The sequence below is a fragment of the Acomys minous genome (assembly GCF_964271855.1).
Source record: "Acomys minous genome assembly, chromosome: 6".
In the NCBI taxonomy this organism is placed as follows: Eukaryota; Metazoa; Chordata; class Mammalia; order Rodentia; family Muridae; genus Acomys; species Acomys minous.
In genome coordinates this window covers 57,829,721-57,846,564 of record NC_140487.1, presented here as the reverse complement: position 1 = coordinate 57,846,564, position 16,844 = coordinate 57,829,721, and the positions used below count along the sequence as shown (strand labels likewise).

Genomic DNA, 16,844 nt, shown 5'->3' with positions numbered 1-16,844 from the left:
TCTTTCATGAATGACTGGGGACTGATAAAACATCTATTCTAGAAGTTTAAGGAGAGCCGCAGCAATCACTGTATAGGTGCAGGCCTGTGAAAACCGCTAACTGTCTTTTCTCCAAAATTGGAGAAAGACCAAGTGCTGTCACTATGGCCTGGCAGACGCGGAGGTTGGGGAAAAGCGAGACTGTGGTGCTAGTCAGTGGCTAGCTAGTCAGGGAAGGTGTTCTGTGGCTGGGGGTGTATTTTAGCTGATAGAGTGTTTGCCTAGCAGGCCCGAAACTCTAGGTTTGATCTCTAGCGCCTCATAAAACTGGGTGTGGTGGTGCGTGCTTGCAGTGCCTGCATTCTGCAGGTCCAGTCAGGAGCGTCAGGAACAAAAGGTCATGGTTTGCCGGGCGGTGGTGGCGCATGCCTTTAATCCCAGCACTTGGGAGGCAGAGGCAGGCGGATTGCTGTGAGTTCGAGGCCAGCCTGGTCTACAAAGTGAGTCTAGGACAGCCAAGGCTACACAGAGAGACCCTGTCTCGAAAAACCAAAAAAAAAAAAAAAAAAAAAAAGGTCATGGTTCAATTCCTACTGAGTTCAAGACCAGCCTGGACTATGTGAGACCCCATCTTTACAGGGGGGCGGGGGAAGGGAGAAAAAAAAAAAGGTGTTCTCCCTGTCCTTAAGGAAGTGCTCCATACCAGGCAAAGTCTTCACAGGGGTGTCACATTTACAACTGAGGCTATAGGTCCAGGACAAAGGAGCTGGGTAGATGGATGGAGCAGTCTGATGTCCCCACCAAATGCTTGTGTTGAGATTTTTTTTTTCCTTGAGACAGGTTTTGTCTTTGTAGCCTTGGCTGTCCTGGAACTCACTCTGTAGACCAAGCTGGCCTCAAACTCACAGGCATTCACCTGCCTAAGTGCTGGGATTAAAGGCATATGACACCACTGCCCAGCGAGAATCAATATCTCTCTCTCTCTCTCTCTCTTTGTGTGTGTGTGTGTGTGTGTATGTATGTATGTATGTATGTGTACTGAGGTTGGGGGATCTCTGACCCCGGAAGCTGAAGACATGAACGGCTGGGACTCTAACTTGGGTCCCCATCTCTCGCTCGTGTGTGAGCGGTGGGGCTGTGCATGCCACGGAAGACAAAGTGGAGTAACGTTGTGGAGTCAGTTCTCTCCTTCCACCTCTGTGTGGGTATCGGGAATCAAAGTCATGTAGTCAGCCTTGTACCACCAGGCAGCAGGCGCCTTTACCCACTGTGCCATAGCAATGATCTTCACCCCTCGTCCTAACATAGAGCCAAGGATGGAATGCCCGGAGCCGAGCACTTCTAGAACAATCAGAAGAGAAAGAGGTATCATAAACCAGTACTGTAAACCAAAAACATATGACTGGGAAAGTTATAAGGCCAGTTGTTTAGCTAAATAGACACAGTATCAAAAGTGTCTTCTAAATATCTATTTATAGCCCTAGACAAATGCTATTCTCAGCCTTAATAGGAAAAGCCTCTTTTGTATTGAACAGCTGTGAGTTGTAAAGACTCCTGGCTTCTCAGGGTGCTGAGAGTAAGTGATGGGCGGATGCTTCTCCTAATGTGTACCACCCCGTCTAAGACTCAGTGAACACTATAGAAGAGAAGGCAGAAAGTTCTGGTAGATAGGGAGGAAGGCCGCACAATGTCATCTTCTGGGCATAAAAAACTGTTGCAATAACTAGCTTACAGCAGCTGTGATTACCCGTACTGAGTCTACACAAGACAGGCCCTGTCCAACAACCAGTACTGAGTGGGGAAGGGGTGTATGGGCCCTGCCCATCCCTTTGGACTACTGGCTAGTGACAGAGTGTGGGAGAGGGGGACCCACTGTCTTCAGCTCTACACCCAGTGCTTAGCCCACCAGGCTGCCACGGAGAGGCCCTGATTCAGTGTGTCACATGAGTGTCAGGCAGGATAGGTGGAGAGGCGCCATTGACAGGGTGTGAGGGAGCTAAGAGAGGGTGTGAGGATTATTAGAAGGCAGTGCGTGCCACGTATGAAACGGACAGCCCTATTGCTACACGATGGCACAGGTACAGACAGAAAGAAGCCTGCTAATGAGACCGAGAAGGAGCGAACACAAGGAAAGGACCCAGAGGTTGCGGCTGTTACCTCAAGGGCACGTCTTTGCCTTCATACGACGAACTCCCAGGTTGGGTTCGGTTGCTCTGTGTTGAGTTTCCACTGTTGAGGTATTCTGCTTAAGAACTTGTGGGAGAAACAGCCAGCCACTCCAGCTCACGGACTCCATTAGAAACCACCCAGCCTGACCCGACTCTCCTTTGTCTAATACGGACCTTGATGCTAACCTGATTATCAAATGTGGGTTGGAGAATAGGAAGAGAGTTACCAGAATCTTCAGCAGGCCTCTTAACAAACTAACTTAGTGGATACAGCTCCATTTTGTTTTGGAGAATTTACCTGAATCTTGACCTGACCGTGAGCCAACTAAAATCTCCCTTCACCACGTTGAGGTATCATCTTGAGATGGTGCTGGAATGGGCAGGCCTTTTCTGTTATTTCCAAAGAAACATACATACATACACACACACACACACACACACACACACACACACACACACACACACACACACTAATCTAGTCTGATTTACAGATCTCTCTCCTTCCATCTCTGACCTATGCACTCAGCAAACAATTCACTGGGCTAGCACACTGAGCATTTTTTTTTTTTTTTGGCAGGGGGAGGGTTCAAGACAAGGGTTCTCTGTGTAGCCTTGGCTGTCCTGGACTAATGATGATCTGCCTGCCTCTGCCTCTCAAGTGCTGGGATTAAAGGTGTGCACCACCGTGCCTGGTGTTTTTCACTTTCTTTATCCCAGAATCACTGATGTGCTGCTGAAACAGAACCAACACTTGTAAACTGGACAACCACTTACTACTGTAAACAGGAGTCAGTGTGCTGTGATGAGCTGTTTCCAGTCTCTAGGCAGCATGCTGCTTTGAACTGTTTTGAATCGCTGGGGAAGCAGAAGACTGGGTACGTAATTCAACATTCCCTACCTGACACCTTCTCTAATGCAAACATTACCAGCTCCATTTGTCCTTGTTGAGATGACCAAGAATGTTCAGGAAAAGCTGACTAGGACTTGTGTTACACCAGCAAACCAGGTGAGAACTACACCATGCAGGTGTCTTCCCAGTGCTGAGGAGGCCAAGGCAGCACCTCAGAGCAATCTAAGCCAAGGCAGACTATGCCTCAAAATAACAAAATACCAACCAAAACAACAAACTAACAAACCTCCAAACCTTTGTTGGGTTCCTGGAACAGCCCCCCTAGAAGATGAGTGCACGGACTGTAGGCACCCACACTTTTCTTAGTCTAACTCAGCCCTGTTTAGAGACACTCACAGGAGCCGGGCAGTGGTGGCGCACACCGTTAATCCCAGCACTCGGGAGGCAGAGGCAGGCGGATCACTGTGAGTTCAAAACCAGCCTGGTCTACAAAGCAAGTCCAGGACAGCTAAGGCTACACAGAGAAACCCTGTCTCAAAAAAAAAAAAAAAAAAAAAAAAAAAAAAAAAAAAAAAAAGAAAGAAAGAAAGAAAAAGAAAGAAAGAAAGGGGAGTAGGGAGGCTAAGATGCTCAAGGAACGTGACAAGGAACGTGACAACACAACAGCCCCAAGACTGGGAAAGTGGATATGGAAAGAGCAGTTTGACAGGGTTAGGGTTCGGTGGACTTAGAGTTGATAATATTACAGGGGCCTGACTGTAGAAACACACAGTTTCCTCCAAGCCTCAAGTCAGGCATGGGGAGGGGGAAGGCAGATGGCTCAGCTCCCAGGCTGGGTTTACAGAGCAGGTTCCAGGAAACGAAGCACAAATGACCAAGACAGAGGATGTGGAGAATTCAGAGACTGGGACGAAATCCTGAGAGGCTGGCTAAGGTCACAGGGGAATGGCAGGGGCCTGAGGTGTTGGTACGTCCAAGCTGATGAAGTGAGGGTGTCAGAGAGCCTAAGTGAGCTCGGGTGCCTAGTGGGTGGGATGGCCAGTACAGGCGACAGTCTCATGGGGATGTCTAGATCCCGCTAGCAGCCGTCTGAGCCAGACACGATCGGGAAGATGCCATAGTCATGAGCAGGCTCCATCTGTGAGGGCCACAGGGGCACAGGCATGGACCAAACAGTTCCTACTAAAGCAAGTATCTATTAGAAGATGACGCACTGGCTAAGAGTGCTTGCTGATGTCACCTAGGACCCAGGTTCCATTTGTACCTTGTTCCAGATCTGACTCCTGTTTCTCATCTCGGGGCACACATGTAGTTCTTGTCCACAGATTCAGGCTAAACATTCATACACATAAACATAAAAAAGATATTTATTATTATTATTTGTTTGTTTTTTTGAAACAGGGTTTCCCTTTATAACCCTGGTTGTCCAGGATCTATCTGTAGATCTATCTGAGAGATCTTCCAGCCTCCCTGCCTCTGCTTCCCAGTGCTGGGATTAAAGGCCTGCACCACCACATCCAGCTAATAATTGAGATGATAGATAAATAAAATACACGACTGACAAATAAATGAGAGATGACTGAGAGTCCATATAGCTTTGGACGTCACCCTAGAAAGGGCAGGGTCAGTCGGTATGATAGCTAGCAAAAGGCATTATCTAAGTAACCTTTAGCTTTGCCCATCAATGAACAACACAATGTTGTTTTTTTGCCACTTGGCAAAGTTCTGAACCAGTGAAATTTAACTGTATTTATTTATTTATTTATTTATTGGCTTTTATTAGAGACAGGGTTTCTCTGTGTTAGCCTTGGTTGTCCTGGATTTGCTTTGTACACCAGGCTGGCCTCGAATTCACAGTGATCCACCTCCTTCTGCCTCTTGAGTGCTGGGATTAAAGGCCTGTGCTACCATGTTCGGCAAAAGAAAGTTTTGGGTTCTTTGTTTTGTTTTGAGACAAGGTTTTTCCTGTGTAGCAATTAGCTCTGGCAGTCCTGGAATTTAACTGTAGTCACAGCAATCTGCCTGCCTTTGCCACCCTGAATGCTGGGATTAAAGGCATGCACCACCATGCCTGGCTTAACTGTATTTCTAACACAAGGTCTTATGTAGTCCAGTCTGGCTTCGAACTCACTATGTAGTCATGAATGACTTTGAACTTCTGACCTTCCTGTCTGCTTCCCAAGTGCTGGAATCACAAGAGTGCACCACCGTGCCTGCCTCATGCTAGGTATCAAAGCCAGGCTTCCACAAGTGGAAAAAATCTCATCAACTGGTCTATATCCCTAGGCCTGTTGACTTTCTTAAAACATCAGACAGAAAAGATTTGAGGTTTCTGGGCCACAACTTTGGTTGCAGCTATGTGACTGTATTACTTTTGAGACAGGCATCACTATGTAGCTCAGGCTGCCAGAACTCAAAATCCTCCATGGGCCACCTCACCCAACGGACACCACCAACTCTTAATGTAACAGGAATCCAGCTATAGACGATGCACAAAAGGACAAATGTGACTGATGCAGCAGGACGTCACTTTCTATTAGGTGTGAGGTTGGACTGGGCCTATATTTGGTAATGTACTGACCCAGTACTAAACAGTTTTAGTCCCCTGCCCAGCGTTTTCTACATCACACCTCAAATAATACAGTGATCTCATCCATCGGTTCTTCTTCCAAGTTGACGATTCAAGCTGCAGACTTGGTCAATGTTAAAAATACTCAGGGTTTCAGTTATATAGACGCCTGTTAAATAAGAGCCCAGTGTGTGACGTGGCTGATTTTCTAGTGAGTAGGAAGCAAAGAGGTGTAAGGTCATGACTGACTGGGAATCTTAATTGCTGTGCTGGCCACAGCGTGTGTGGAGGGCAGAGGGCAATATGCTGAGTCTTGGGACTGACCTCTGGTCATTAAGCTTGAAGGTAGGTCGATGCTTTTTACCCACTGAGCCATCTCAGCAGCCCAGAACTGGGAATCTTGACGAAGCCTGGTCTAAGAGCAAAGGATTCCTCGTTCTGGTTTTGCCTATGTTGCTCTTCAGCTACATATGCTGGGCCCAGTTAACTTCATCTGTTAATATGTCAATTGGATTGGAAAACATCTCTTAAAATCTTCCCAAGCACCAACATATTTAGATGTCAATAATGTGATTAAAACTGGATCATTGAGCTGGGTGTGATGGCCATGCCTGTAATCCCAGCCCTCAGGGAGGCAGAGGCAGGTGGATCACCATGAGTTCAAGGCCAGCCTGGTTTACAAAGGGAATCCAGGACAGCCAAGGCTACACAGGGAAACCTGTTGGGCGTGGTGGCGCCAAGCCTTTAATTCCAGCACTAGGGAGGCAGAAACAGATGGACTGACTTGAGTTCAAGGCCAGCCTGGTCTACAGAGCAAGTCCAGGACAGCCAAGGCTACCTAGAGAAACCCTGTCTGGAAAAACAAAACAAAAACAACAAACACAAGATCCATTGGGCGGAGCGACCCTAAGCATTCAAACTACAGGTGGCCCTGGGAAGCAATTCATCTTCTTTATGATGCCACTAAATTAGCCACCTACAATAGGCAGCTAAGAACAAGCAGCTGAGTCACAGTGCTAGCTTTTTTGTCCCACTTTCCTTATTTCTCAGAGAAACATACCCTTTACAGCAAAGACCAGACCCTTTCTGCATTACTCACAGGGTTCACACTCTCCGTGGCCTCAGGGTACAGGAGGTACCAACTGTGCAACATAGGCCTTAGAGAATGCGCTAGGAACAGAGATTAAAAAAAAAATGAAGTCTAAGTTCACGTCATCAGTAGGGAGGCTTAACTCAAGCTTTCAGCAAAGGCTGCCCAGTGATGGTAACCAGCACGTCAGGAAATGAGGACTCAGTCACAGGGGCTTTATCACTTCTCGGTTAAAGTAACTGAATTTAAAAACTGTAAAACTGTCTATCGAGGCTCCTTTCAGTCAGTAATAAAACCTCATTATAAAATCCTAAGCCAAATGTCTACAATAATCTTAACAGCTTTTCCCCTATCATTTCAAGGACACAAGAAAATAGTAACTCCACGGCTTTGTTTCCTTCTGTGCACATTGGTTAAAGTCTCCCTTGAAAGCTGTTACAAAGCCCAAGCCCTGAAAGACTTACAAAGTAAAAAAACTTAGCAGGCCAAGGACTCGGTGATTAGCACTAGCTGCTCCTCCAGAGGACCCCGCTGAGAACCCTAACTTCCCCACTGCAGGTCCCTTCCTTGACACCAGCCCCAGGGACCCAACACCTTCATCTGGCCTTCAAAGGCACTGAACATGTGTAGTACCCAGACAGACAGACAGACAGACAGACAACACACCCATATACATAAATCTTAAATAAAAAAAAATCCAATCGATTCAAAACTCCAAATTACAGAAAACTTTCCAAATTTGTTTCCAGACTGCCTTCAATTTCTTGTATGAAGTAAAGTTTGTCAAAAGTGCTTTGTCAGACTTTAGAAGCCAGCTAATCATTCCCCACACTTGAGAAGTCATCAAAGGGCATTTTCCTGCCCTCAAAGACACCACTAACATTTTCTATACAATTTAGGACCACTAGGTAAGTGTGTAACTATTCTTTTTTATACATCACACTCTGACTAGGGGTGAAGTGTTGCTCTAGTCTGAGTTGCCCCAGAGACCAAGGGCATGCCCCCTAGTGCCTTCACTAGAGCAAGGCCTCACACCAGGGAGAGTTGAAACAACTAACACTTTGTTAAGTTATTAGGCAAAGCACAATCAAAAGACCAAGATCTGGATCTGCCTTTTTTTTGGCAAGGGGGAGAGGGAGACAAGGCTTCTCTGTGTAGCCTTGCCTGTCCCAGACTCGCTTTGTAGACCAGGCTGGCCTCAAATTTAGAGATCCACCTGCCTCCGCCTCCCTAGTACTGCGGCGTGAGCCACCACACCTATCTTCTTACTGTTGATGACTTACAAAAGGTCTCCTTTATCTTCCTACCCAGTAAGTTGGCAAAGAGCACCATTACCAACCACACATACACAGAAGTTCCACTTTTGTGTTTCTGAATGGGTGTTTAAGGACAATTCTGAATTACACCTAGTCTTAGATAATAATTAGGAAGGTCCAAGTTGCTGGCTTCTAAAAGCATTTTAACTTATAGATGAGCTATAAAGACGTGTTAAATACTCTTTATTTGATATCATACACAAACCACATAAGTGTCTTTCAGTGGTAAAAGGCAGCATCCTTGACATAGGGAATTCTAAATAAATCAGCATCCTTAAGAACAGTTGCTTCTTGCCGTTTAGCCACTGCCTGTAACAGGCCAGTGAACACAAACCGAAACACAGATGAACCTTCTTGTTTCTGAGAAGGTGATAATAGTTTTCCCAGTGTTTACACATATTCATATGCCCAGTTATATAAATCCAAGTATAAAACCATTTAATAGGTTTGAGATGACCCACCCCCCAATCTTTGTGGAAAGTAGAGCATTACTAGTAAGTCCAATCTTGAAGGGAGAACAGTGACGGTATGTATGCGACTGGATTGTTTGTTATTTTAAAAAAGATCATAACCACTTTACTATAAGTCAGTTTTACTTGAATCAGGACTGTCTAACAAAAACATCGTTAGCCATTCATGATCTGAATTTGGGGGTATGAATTAAATTACGGTGTACATTAAAAGCCATGAGACAACTGTTTTGTAATAAATAAGGCAGTGGAATTACTCGTTGGTAGCCTTTTTAAGATAAGCTATTAGGTCTGCCCTCTCTCCCTTCTTCTTAATTCCCGCGAAGATCATCTTTGTTCCAGGGATGTACTTTTTGGGATTCTCCAAATACTCCATCAGGGTGTCCTCTCCCCAGGTGATGCCTAAGCAGAAAGGGATGCAGTGGTTAAGTGCTGTGCACGTCCAGATAAGCCCACACTGGTTACACCCACGAACCTTGTGCTGTGGTTTAAGGACAGCCCCCGCCCCCCACCCCACCAACTTACCTTTGTTCTTGTTGGCATCTGTGTAGGAGAATCCAGCGGCCTGACCTGTCTTCCGCCCAAACAATCCATGGAGATTTGGTCCGGTCTTATGCTTGCCTCCCTTTTCCACAGTGTGGCACTGGGCACACTTCTGAACAAAAATCTTCTTGCCTTTCTCGACATCACCCATTTTTTTAAATTCTAAAAGTGAGAAGACCCAACAGTTCAAGCAACTCGCTTCAGTACCACATAAAACAGATCCCAATGGCCACTCTAATCACTTACCCATTAACTACCAACCCACTGTTATTCTTCCGTTCCTCAAACCCAAGGCCAGAGGCTACCTTACTCAGTCCACTTGAAATCTTTTTTAAGAGCAAACACACTATCTAGGGGACGCTCCTTGAAAGCAGATCTGTATTCATGACAGGTTCAGGGCCCAAGAAAGGGAAGTGGAATCGCAGCTCAAGCCTCAGAAGAAGGCAAGGTCAAAACATCACAGATATGAAACTGTACTATACTTCCACTAGACCCAAACCACTACAATCTTAACATTTGAGGATGCTTACCTGCTGTCTGTGCTGCCAGTTAAAGCCACTTCCAAAGATAAGACAAAACATTATCAACAGGGGGTGGCGGGGGTGTCCCTAAGTGCTTTCACCCGCTCTGGTCCCATTTAGAGGGTAGTCACTCTCTCTTGCATTAGTCTGGCACCGGAAGGCAAAGGAGGGTTGGGGCCGGATCCTTTTCACTCTAGCGTTCTGAGATCCCGAGCTGTGATCACGAGGTCACCCATGCACGCAGGTCTCAAGGAGACCGAGGAAATCCACCCTTCCAGACGCCTCACCAGGAAAAGCAGCAGCCCAGTCCTCGAAGAGGAGCAGCAGCTTTTGCTCTCAGAAAGGGCGGCAGTGGGGCGAGTGCCCTCTACAACTCCCGGCCCCGGCCCTGCTCTCAAACACCGCCTCCAGCCCCGTCCAGCCGCAGCAGTCCCGCATGCCTCTCTAGGTCAGGCCCGCGCCAGCCTCCTCGCGCCTTTCCCGCCCCACCGCGTCCCCGTCGCGCACTCACCGCTCCGGGCTAGTAGACAGCACACACGCTACGACCCGAACACCGACGTCCCGCTCTCTCAGCCCAAGGACACGCCGGCCCGCGCCTAAGTACCGGTGTCGGTGCAACCACACTTGTTCTGCCCGCCCGCGGCCCGACGTGCGGCAGCGGCTGGTGCTGCGTCGTGACGTGGCCGCACCTCATTGGCTCCAGCATTCGTCCGCGCCAGCGAGTTGCGCGCGCATGCGGGCTAGCATGGTAGGATGTACCCAGAGGGCGCCCTTCCTCTAGAGGCCTCGTTTGCCCGACCCTTACGACAGGCCTTCGGACGTAAGGCGTGGACGTGGATGACGTCATCTAGGGTCCTTGAGTTTGCGCGGGCGAGGCGCTGGGCGGAGACTCCCTTAGGATCCGGGGTGCGGCTGGCCTCAGGTAACACCGGCGCTGAGGATTTCTTTGGCCGCCGCCCACAGGGAGTGCCAAGGCGACCGTCTGGTCTGCAGGCGACCTTTGGCTGCCGACCTTTACCCAGGCTCGGTCAAGACTCCTTGGCAGGCGCAATTGCACCGGCCCCCGAGTGGACGCCTGCTAGTGACCTTCACTCTGTTAAATTATCTTCCCGCTGCTGCTCTCCCAGTGGCAAGCCATCTCAAAGCTGGCGAAAGTGCAGCACAAGAGGCAGACAGGATCATCGTCTGGAGTCCCTGCTCCCATCCCCTCTGTAGAGAACCAAGGAGGGTGTGCAAGGAAGCTTTTAGGAAGAAACAGGATTTGACATCATTAGAGGATTCTCGGGACTCCACTGAACTGATGTCCCTTTTGACTGTTTTGTAGATGGGAGTTTTGTTAACACGCTTTCCAGATGCACTTCAAAACTAAATGCTGCCACTGGAAGTTTTTTTCATACTCCCGTCTCCCAAATTCTGAGGAGTGTCGGTCCTTTCCCTGTGTTCTGTCTAGCCTGGACATAGTGTGTCAAGTGTTTGCAGATGTCTGGTGTGTGCCGAGCTCTTCTCTAGGTATCTAAAGTAATTCTGGTGGAGTTGATTTATATTCTACCATCTTTTCTTCCACTAACAGATTAACACTAGATGTTAGGGGGCTGGTCTAAATCGCTGAAGATCCCTTTCAAGCTACTGGTCCTATCATCTGATCCAGGGAAGAAATCAGTCTGTATGAGTACAGTTGTTCTTAGCTATCCCCAGGGGTAGTTGATTCCAGAACAGTGCCCATAACCCATACAGAATTCCATGGGTGCTCAACTCCCTCTCAGGAAAATGATGTAATGCTTGCATATAATCTACAGTCTCCCCAATAGTTAAATCATCTCTAGATTATAACATAATGCTAAATTACAATGCTATATAGTGTCCTAGGGAAAATGACAAAAGTTCTAAAGTTGTTTCAGTATGCCTGGGAATATTCGAAGTGTAACTACACAGTGTGTGATGTGATCTGTTGTTTTTTGACGACATGGATGTAGAATCCATAGATAGAGAGGTTTAGCTGCATTTTCATTGTTTTTGAACTGTCCTGACTTTAATTCTCTTTCTCTAACACAACTTTGTACTGCCACGCCTTACTATAAAACAGTAGAACTCACAACATATTCAAGGCTTTTTGTAGCTTTGGTGGGAGTCATTGAGCATTCAGATATAGTCCATATGTAGGCTTATTTAGATTATTCCTATATATGCTTATTTGGCAAACTCAAAGGGTTTTTGTGTTTGTTTGTTTTTGTTTTTTCGAGACAGGGTTTCTTTGTGTGGCCTTGACTATCCTGAACTAGCTTTGTAGACCAGGCTGGCCTTGAACTCACAGCGATCTGCCTGCCTCTGCCTCCCGAGTGCTGGGATTACAGGCGTGCGCCACCACGCCCGGCTACTCTTAAAAGGTTTTTAAAAGACCTGGTGTAGTAAATCCATAGACAGCCAATATTTTCTTAAACCAAGTCCTGATATTGCCTTCCAGATGTTTCCAAAGAAAATACAGTGCTTGCCGAGTTCCTTGTTCTCTTGGAATCTTTTCCTTGTGTAACAGAAGTTACTATTCTTAGTTTATAAAGGCTGACGACAAGCTTTCCAAGAACATCTTACTGCACATCTTGTAGGCACAGCAGTGACTCAGTTGACCGACGGAGTGGATTGGCGTCTGCAGGCCCGGGCACTAGACAGGCTCAGTTGATTGCTTTCCCAGCATTTATGAAGCCCTGGGTTTGATCGCTAACCCTGTATTAAGTGGGTGATGGTGCTGATGGTGGTGGTGCACACCAGTAACTCCAGGCACTGGGAGGGAGGGGACAGTAGAATGAGTAGTTCAGAGTCACCTTGTCAGAATAAAAACAAAACATCTTATTTTCCCTTGGCAGCCCATTAAACAAGTGGCTCTCTACTTACGCTTTGGACATGGTTCCAGTGTAGTGTATGCTTCAGAGGTTCGTGTTGTGGAAGTTTGCTTCGCTGTGAACAGTATTGGAGGGGGTAGGATGTGTAAGAGGAGGGGTCTAATGGGAGGAGCATGACTTCTCCATCAGGCCCCTTGCACTTTGGTTCTCCATGAAGAGCTCACTGGGCTCTACTTGTTATAATGAGGGAGCAAACCTGGTCCCTGTTGCTTTCTTCTTTGCCATGAGACATACAGTGGTGGTGATGTTTGCCATGTGGCTCTCATCAGAAGCGCTCTCTCTTTCTCTCTCTCCTCTCCCACCCCTCCACCCCACCCCCACCCCCCACCGCCTGCCTCTCTTGTGCTCTCTCTCTCTCTGCATGCGTGTGTGTGCTGGGCAAATAACAGAACACCAGCTACTATAACTAAAGGCAGGCCAGGGAATAGAATAAGAGAAATGCCAGACACATACAGTTTTGGTAATTAGATCTACTGAAGTTTAGTTTCTTTGTATTATGGTAAAAACACATCACATAAAGTTTGCTATGTTTTGTTCGGTGGTATTAAGCATATTAAGCAACTGACCAATATCTGTGGACGGAACCCCATCTTGCAAACCTAAAATTTCCTACCTGCTGGGAAGGGTAACTTCACTCTTGACTGGATTCCGTACTATCCAGGTAGCCAGCACTATTTCTAGGTATGTAGTGAAGGATCTCCGAGAGGCTGTCATTTCAGTGGACCAAGTAAGACAGGTCCTCTTTCATCCAAAGCGGGTGGGCAGTGCAATTGGTTGGGCCTGGAGGAAACAAAGCAGCCCAGAAAGGCACTCCTCCTGTCCCTTCAGGGGCCAGAGGGCCCTTCTTAGCTGTGGGACCAGGAATTCTAGGTGCTCTGGTCTTCAGAACTTTTCACTAGTACCTCTTAGTTCCCAGGCAAAATTGCACTTTTAGATTCCTTGGTTGGGGGCTTTCTGGTTTGTTTGTTTTGGCTTTTTGAGACAGGGTTTCTCTGTGTAGTCCTGGCTGTCCTGGACTCGATTTGTAGACGAGGCTGGCCTCGAACTCACAGTGATCTGCCTGCCTCTGCCTCTAGAGTGCTGGGATTAAAGGCGTGCACCACCATGCCCGGCTGCTCTCTGGGTTTTGAATTTAGCCATGCTACTCACTTCTCTGGGTGTTTTGTTGTTGTTGTTGTTGTTTTGTTTTTCCTTCAGCTTTCTGAAGGTCTAGCATCCAGTCACATGAACAACCCTGTCAAACCCTACCCCCACATCTGTACAAGCATTCCTCATTTTATTATCTTTTCTTTTTTCTCCCCTCTTTGTAACACCCTGTTTCTTCTTTCAGATTATAGGTTTGTAGCAACCCTATATGGAACAAATAGGAAGATTCAGGGTTCTTTTGTTTTTAAAGTATATGTGTCTTTCCTGTCTGTATGGCACATTTTTGTAATCCCACAATATTTCAGTCTTTGGTAGTATACATTTCTTAGGATGAGCTATAATGAGTGGCCTTTGATGTTACTGTTAGAGCTGTTTTAGAGGGTCAGGAAATGCATGTGTACAAGATGGCACAGTTGTGTGTTCTCACCACGGCCCTGGCTCGCTGTCCCTCTGGCTCTGCTTTCCGCTGAGACTCACTAGAATTACATCTAGGCCCATCAGTAACTCTACAATGGCCCTTGAGTGTTCAAATGAGAAACAGAACCACATCTTTTCACCTTAAGTGAAAAGCCCAGAAACAACTAAGCTCAGTCAGCCTAGCATGGCAAATGTGAAGACAGCCCAACCATCTGGCTCCCTGTGACAGATAGTGAGGCTGAGCACAGGAAGGGAACATCCTTGAAGGGAAGAAACTAAAAGCAGTGCTGCAGCAAGTACAAGGAAGTGAAACACTAGTGCTGACGTGGAGGCAGCTTAGTGCTCTGGAGTGATTCCCTTAAGCCAGGCCTCATCCACTGCAAGGCAGGGACTGAGAGGTGGGGAGGCTTTGGGCTAGTCGGAAGGTAGCAGAGGTGCTTCATGGATGTAAAGTGAGGCAGCCAGCGGAAAGCTACAGCCAGTTATCTAGAAGACCCAGAGAAGATGCTTTCACTGCTCGTAGCCCTTCCTCTTCATGATGACCCACTTCCTACCTCTCTGTGCCCTCATCCAGTGATCCCTCTGGGCTCCCTTATCCCTAATGCCCCTTGCTCCCCAGCGGGAGGCACTGGAACTTCCTGTAGGGCTGGGATAAAGCTTCTGGCTGTTCCAAGCTCTATTGGAGCATCACTAGCTCCCAGGCAGGTCTCTTAACTCTCCCCACATCTCTGTAAAGAGCCCTCAGTTGTCCTTCCTTCAGTGAGGTCCTTTGAAGATCTGCTGCCAGCTAGGACCCTCATGAGTAGAATGCATTTCCCACTTTCAGGGCAGTATCCAGCCCTCAGCCATGCCTGCTTTCCACGCCAGACATCCTGGTCTCCTCGGCTGCCCTGCACTGTGCAGTGGGCAGTGAGAACACCTAGGCTGCTTGCTTCCTGCCCTCCAACTCCAGCCCCCTTGTCCCCTTGCTCTCAGACCTAAAGGCTCCTGGGGAGAGGGAGAGAGAGGGAGGAAGGAGGGAGGGAGGCAGAGACACAGCGGGGCTCTGAGAAAGAAAGAAGGCAGCAGCTGGCATCCCCCCCCCCCCCCCCGCTCCCCCTGATTGTTGTTGTTGATGCAGCGTGACAAGAAAAAGTTGGAGATACCCTGAAATGAAGATTGGACTTGTCCCAAGGAACCTGACAACCTAACCAGCAGGAAATAACAAAAGACAACTATGTCCTCTCTCCCCACTAACTTTTCTCCCCTACCTGGTGTTGGGGTGTTGGAAGAGATTGGGGTGGAGCAGGGAGAAAGAAGCATACGAAACCTAAATTAAATTAGATTTTTAAAAAGTGCCCACACAAGGTCTTTCCTTGACTACGGAGCTTGGGTTTTTCAGGTGGGCGGGAAGCCGGCAAGTTCCAGGGACCCTTCTTTCTCTGCCCTCACTGAGTGCTTCCGTTACTGCCGTGACTGGGACTCTGGCCGGCTTATGTGGGTCCCTATGTTGGAGAGGAAATGCCTTCCTCTGCCACATTTTCTCCCCCAGAACCTATATTATAAACTCTTTGGTGTTAGGGATTGAACCTAGGCATGCTAGTGAAGGACTCTACTACTGAGCTACACTCCAGCCTAGACTACAAAAACTAAGACTAATTCAGATATTGGCATGTGGTTGATGTATTACAGTTTTCAGTATTTCAATATGGAAATTTTTGCTTTCCTTAATACCTACCTACAATCCATAATCTTAGCTCAGAATAGGTTTAAGGAATGTACATGTTGGTTATAGGACAATAATAATTCAAGACATGTAACATTTTCGTGTGAGCCAATGAGTTGTACTGGCGTTACTTACAGGGATATAGGCGAGGGGTCATTTCCAGGAACAGGAATGACTCAGCCACATCACAGCTTGCCCCAGCACCGGTGACAGTTCATTAAAGCTGGGACCTTAGAGCTCATTATACATCTTGAAGTAGCTCATGATGCTGCGAGCTCTTTCAGGCAGCTCAAGTGGCCTGACCTCTTCTGAGCTGCTCAGCTGATCTCTCTCCTTCCATGTAGCGTGGCTGATCTGTTTCTCCTGAGCAGCTGGTCTGAGCCTCTTCTAAGCAACTCAGCTTATCCTAACTCCTAACTTGGTCATGCTAGTTAACTTGCCATGGTAAATTACTTTTATAATGTATCTCTTGGGCTAGTGAGATGCCTCAGTGGGTAAAACCGCTTGTCATGTAAGCTTGATGACCCAAGTTGGATCCCTAGAATCCACAGTGGAAGGAGAAGACTCATGAGGGTTGCTTTTGACCCCCTACATTGGTGCTTTGATGGGCACACAGAGCATGAAAGAAAACTTAAAAACACAGCCTCTTCGTACACTGATGTGATGACGGCTCGCATATGGGAGTTACCTAAACATTAGGCAAACACTTAAATATGACAGTGTTAGACTCTGGAATAACTGGAACCCAGCTAAACTTTTCCTTGCCAAAATTGGAAGTCTAATAAATTGTCTGGATTGCCACAAAATAACAACTATCTGAACAAAATAGCTGTTTTCTATCAGAAGAGGCTAAGGGAAGGAAACAATCTAACTTGTAATGTGTAAGTGCAGGACTCTGGGGGTCCATCTTTCCCACTGACTTGTCAACATAGTTTCTGTTGAAGTTACATAGTTTGGAGAGCCACACAACCCTCAATTAACTGGGGGGGTGGGGGGCGTGAATTCTACCCCTTACCTTTCTTTCCTTTTTTTCTTCCTTCCTTCCTTTCTTTTCTTCTTTTTTTTGGGGGGGGGGGATACTGAGGCTTTCCTGAAGGCTACTATGTAGACCAAAATGGCCTTGAACTCAGAGATGAATTTTACCCATTATTTTGTGAAAACATTTACAGAAAGAGA

General features: G+C 47.2%; 1 protein-coding gene across 2 annotated transcripts; it reads right to left on the bottom strand.

Annotated features, from left to right (window-relative positions):
• Positions 1–8,138: 8,138 nt before the first annotated feature.
• CYCS (cytochrome c, somatic) lies at positions 8,139–10,154 on the bottom strand. 2 transcript variants are annotated; one of them, XM_084784814.1, is made up of 3 exons: positions 10,014–10,154; positions 8,968–9,147; positions 8,139–8,844 (listed from the first exon to the last, which is right to left on the bottom strand). In XM_084784814.1, the coding sequence occupies exons 2-3, from the start codon at positions 9,134–9,136 to the stop codon at positions 8,696–8,698; spliced, it is 318 nt and encodes a 105-aa protein (XP_084640940.1). In that variant the 5' UTR covers positions 9,137–9,147; positions 10,014–10,154; the 3' UTR covers positions 8,139–8,695. The 2 variants fall into 2 exon arrangements, with proteins under 2 accessions (XP_084640940.1, XP_084640939.1); XM_084784813.1 differs by having other exon boundaries at positions 10,018–10,149.
• Positions 10,155–16,844: the final 6,690 nt, after the last annotated feature.

What these genes read in the sequence shown, in the direction of transcription:
- CYCS (XM_084784814.1), bottom strand. Translation starts at nt 9,136, where the DNA reads ATGGGTGATGTCGAGAAAGGCAAGAAGATTTTTGTTCAGAAGTGTGCC. An exon ending in AGATGCCAACAAGAACAAAG is followed by an intron (nt 8,845 to 8,967) that starts GTAAGTTGGTGG and finishes CTTTCTGCTTAG; the next exon opens with GCATCACCTGGGGAGAGGAC.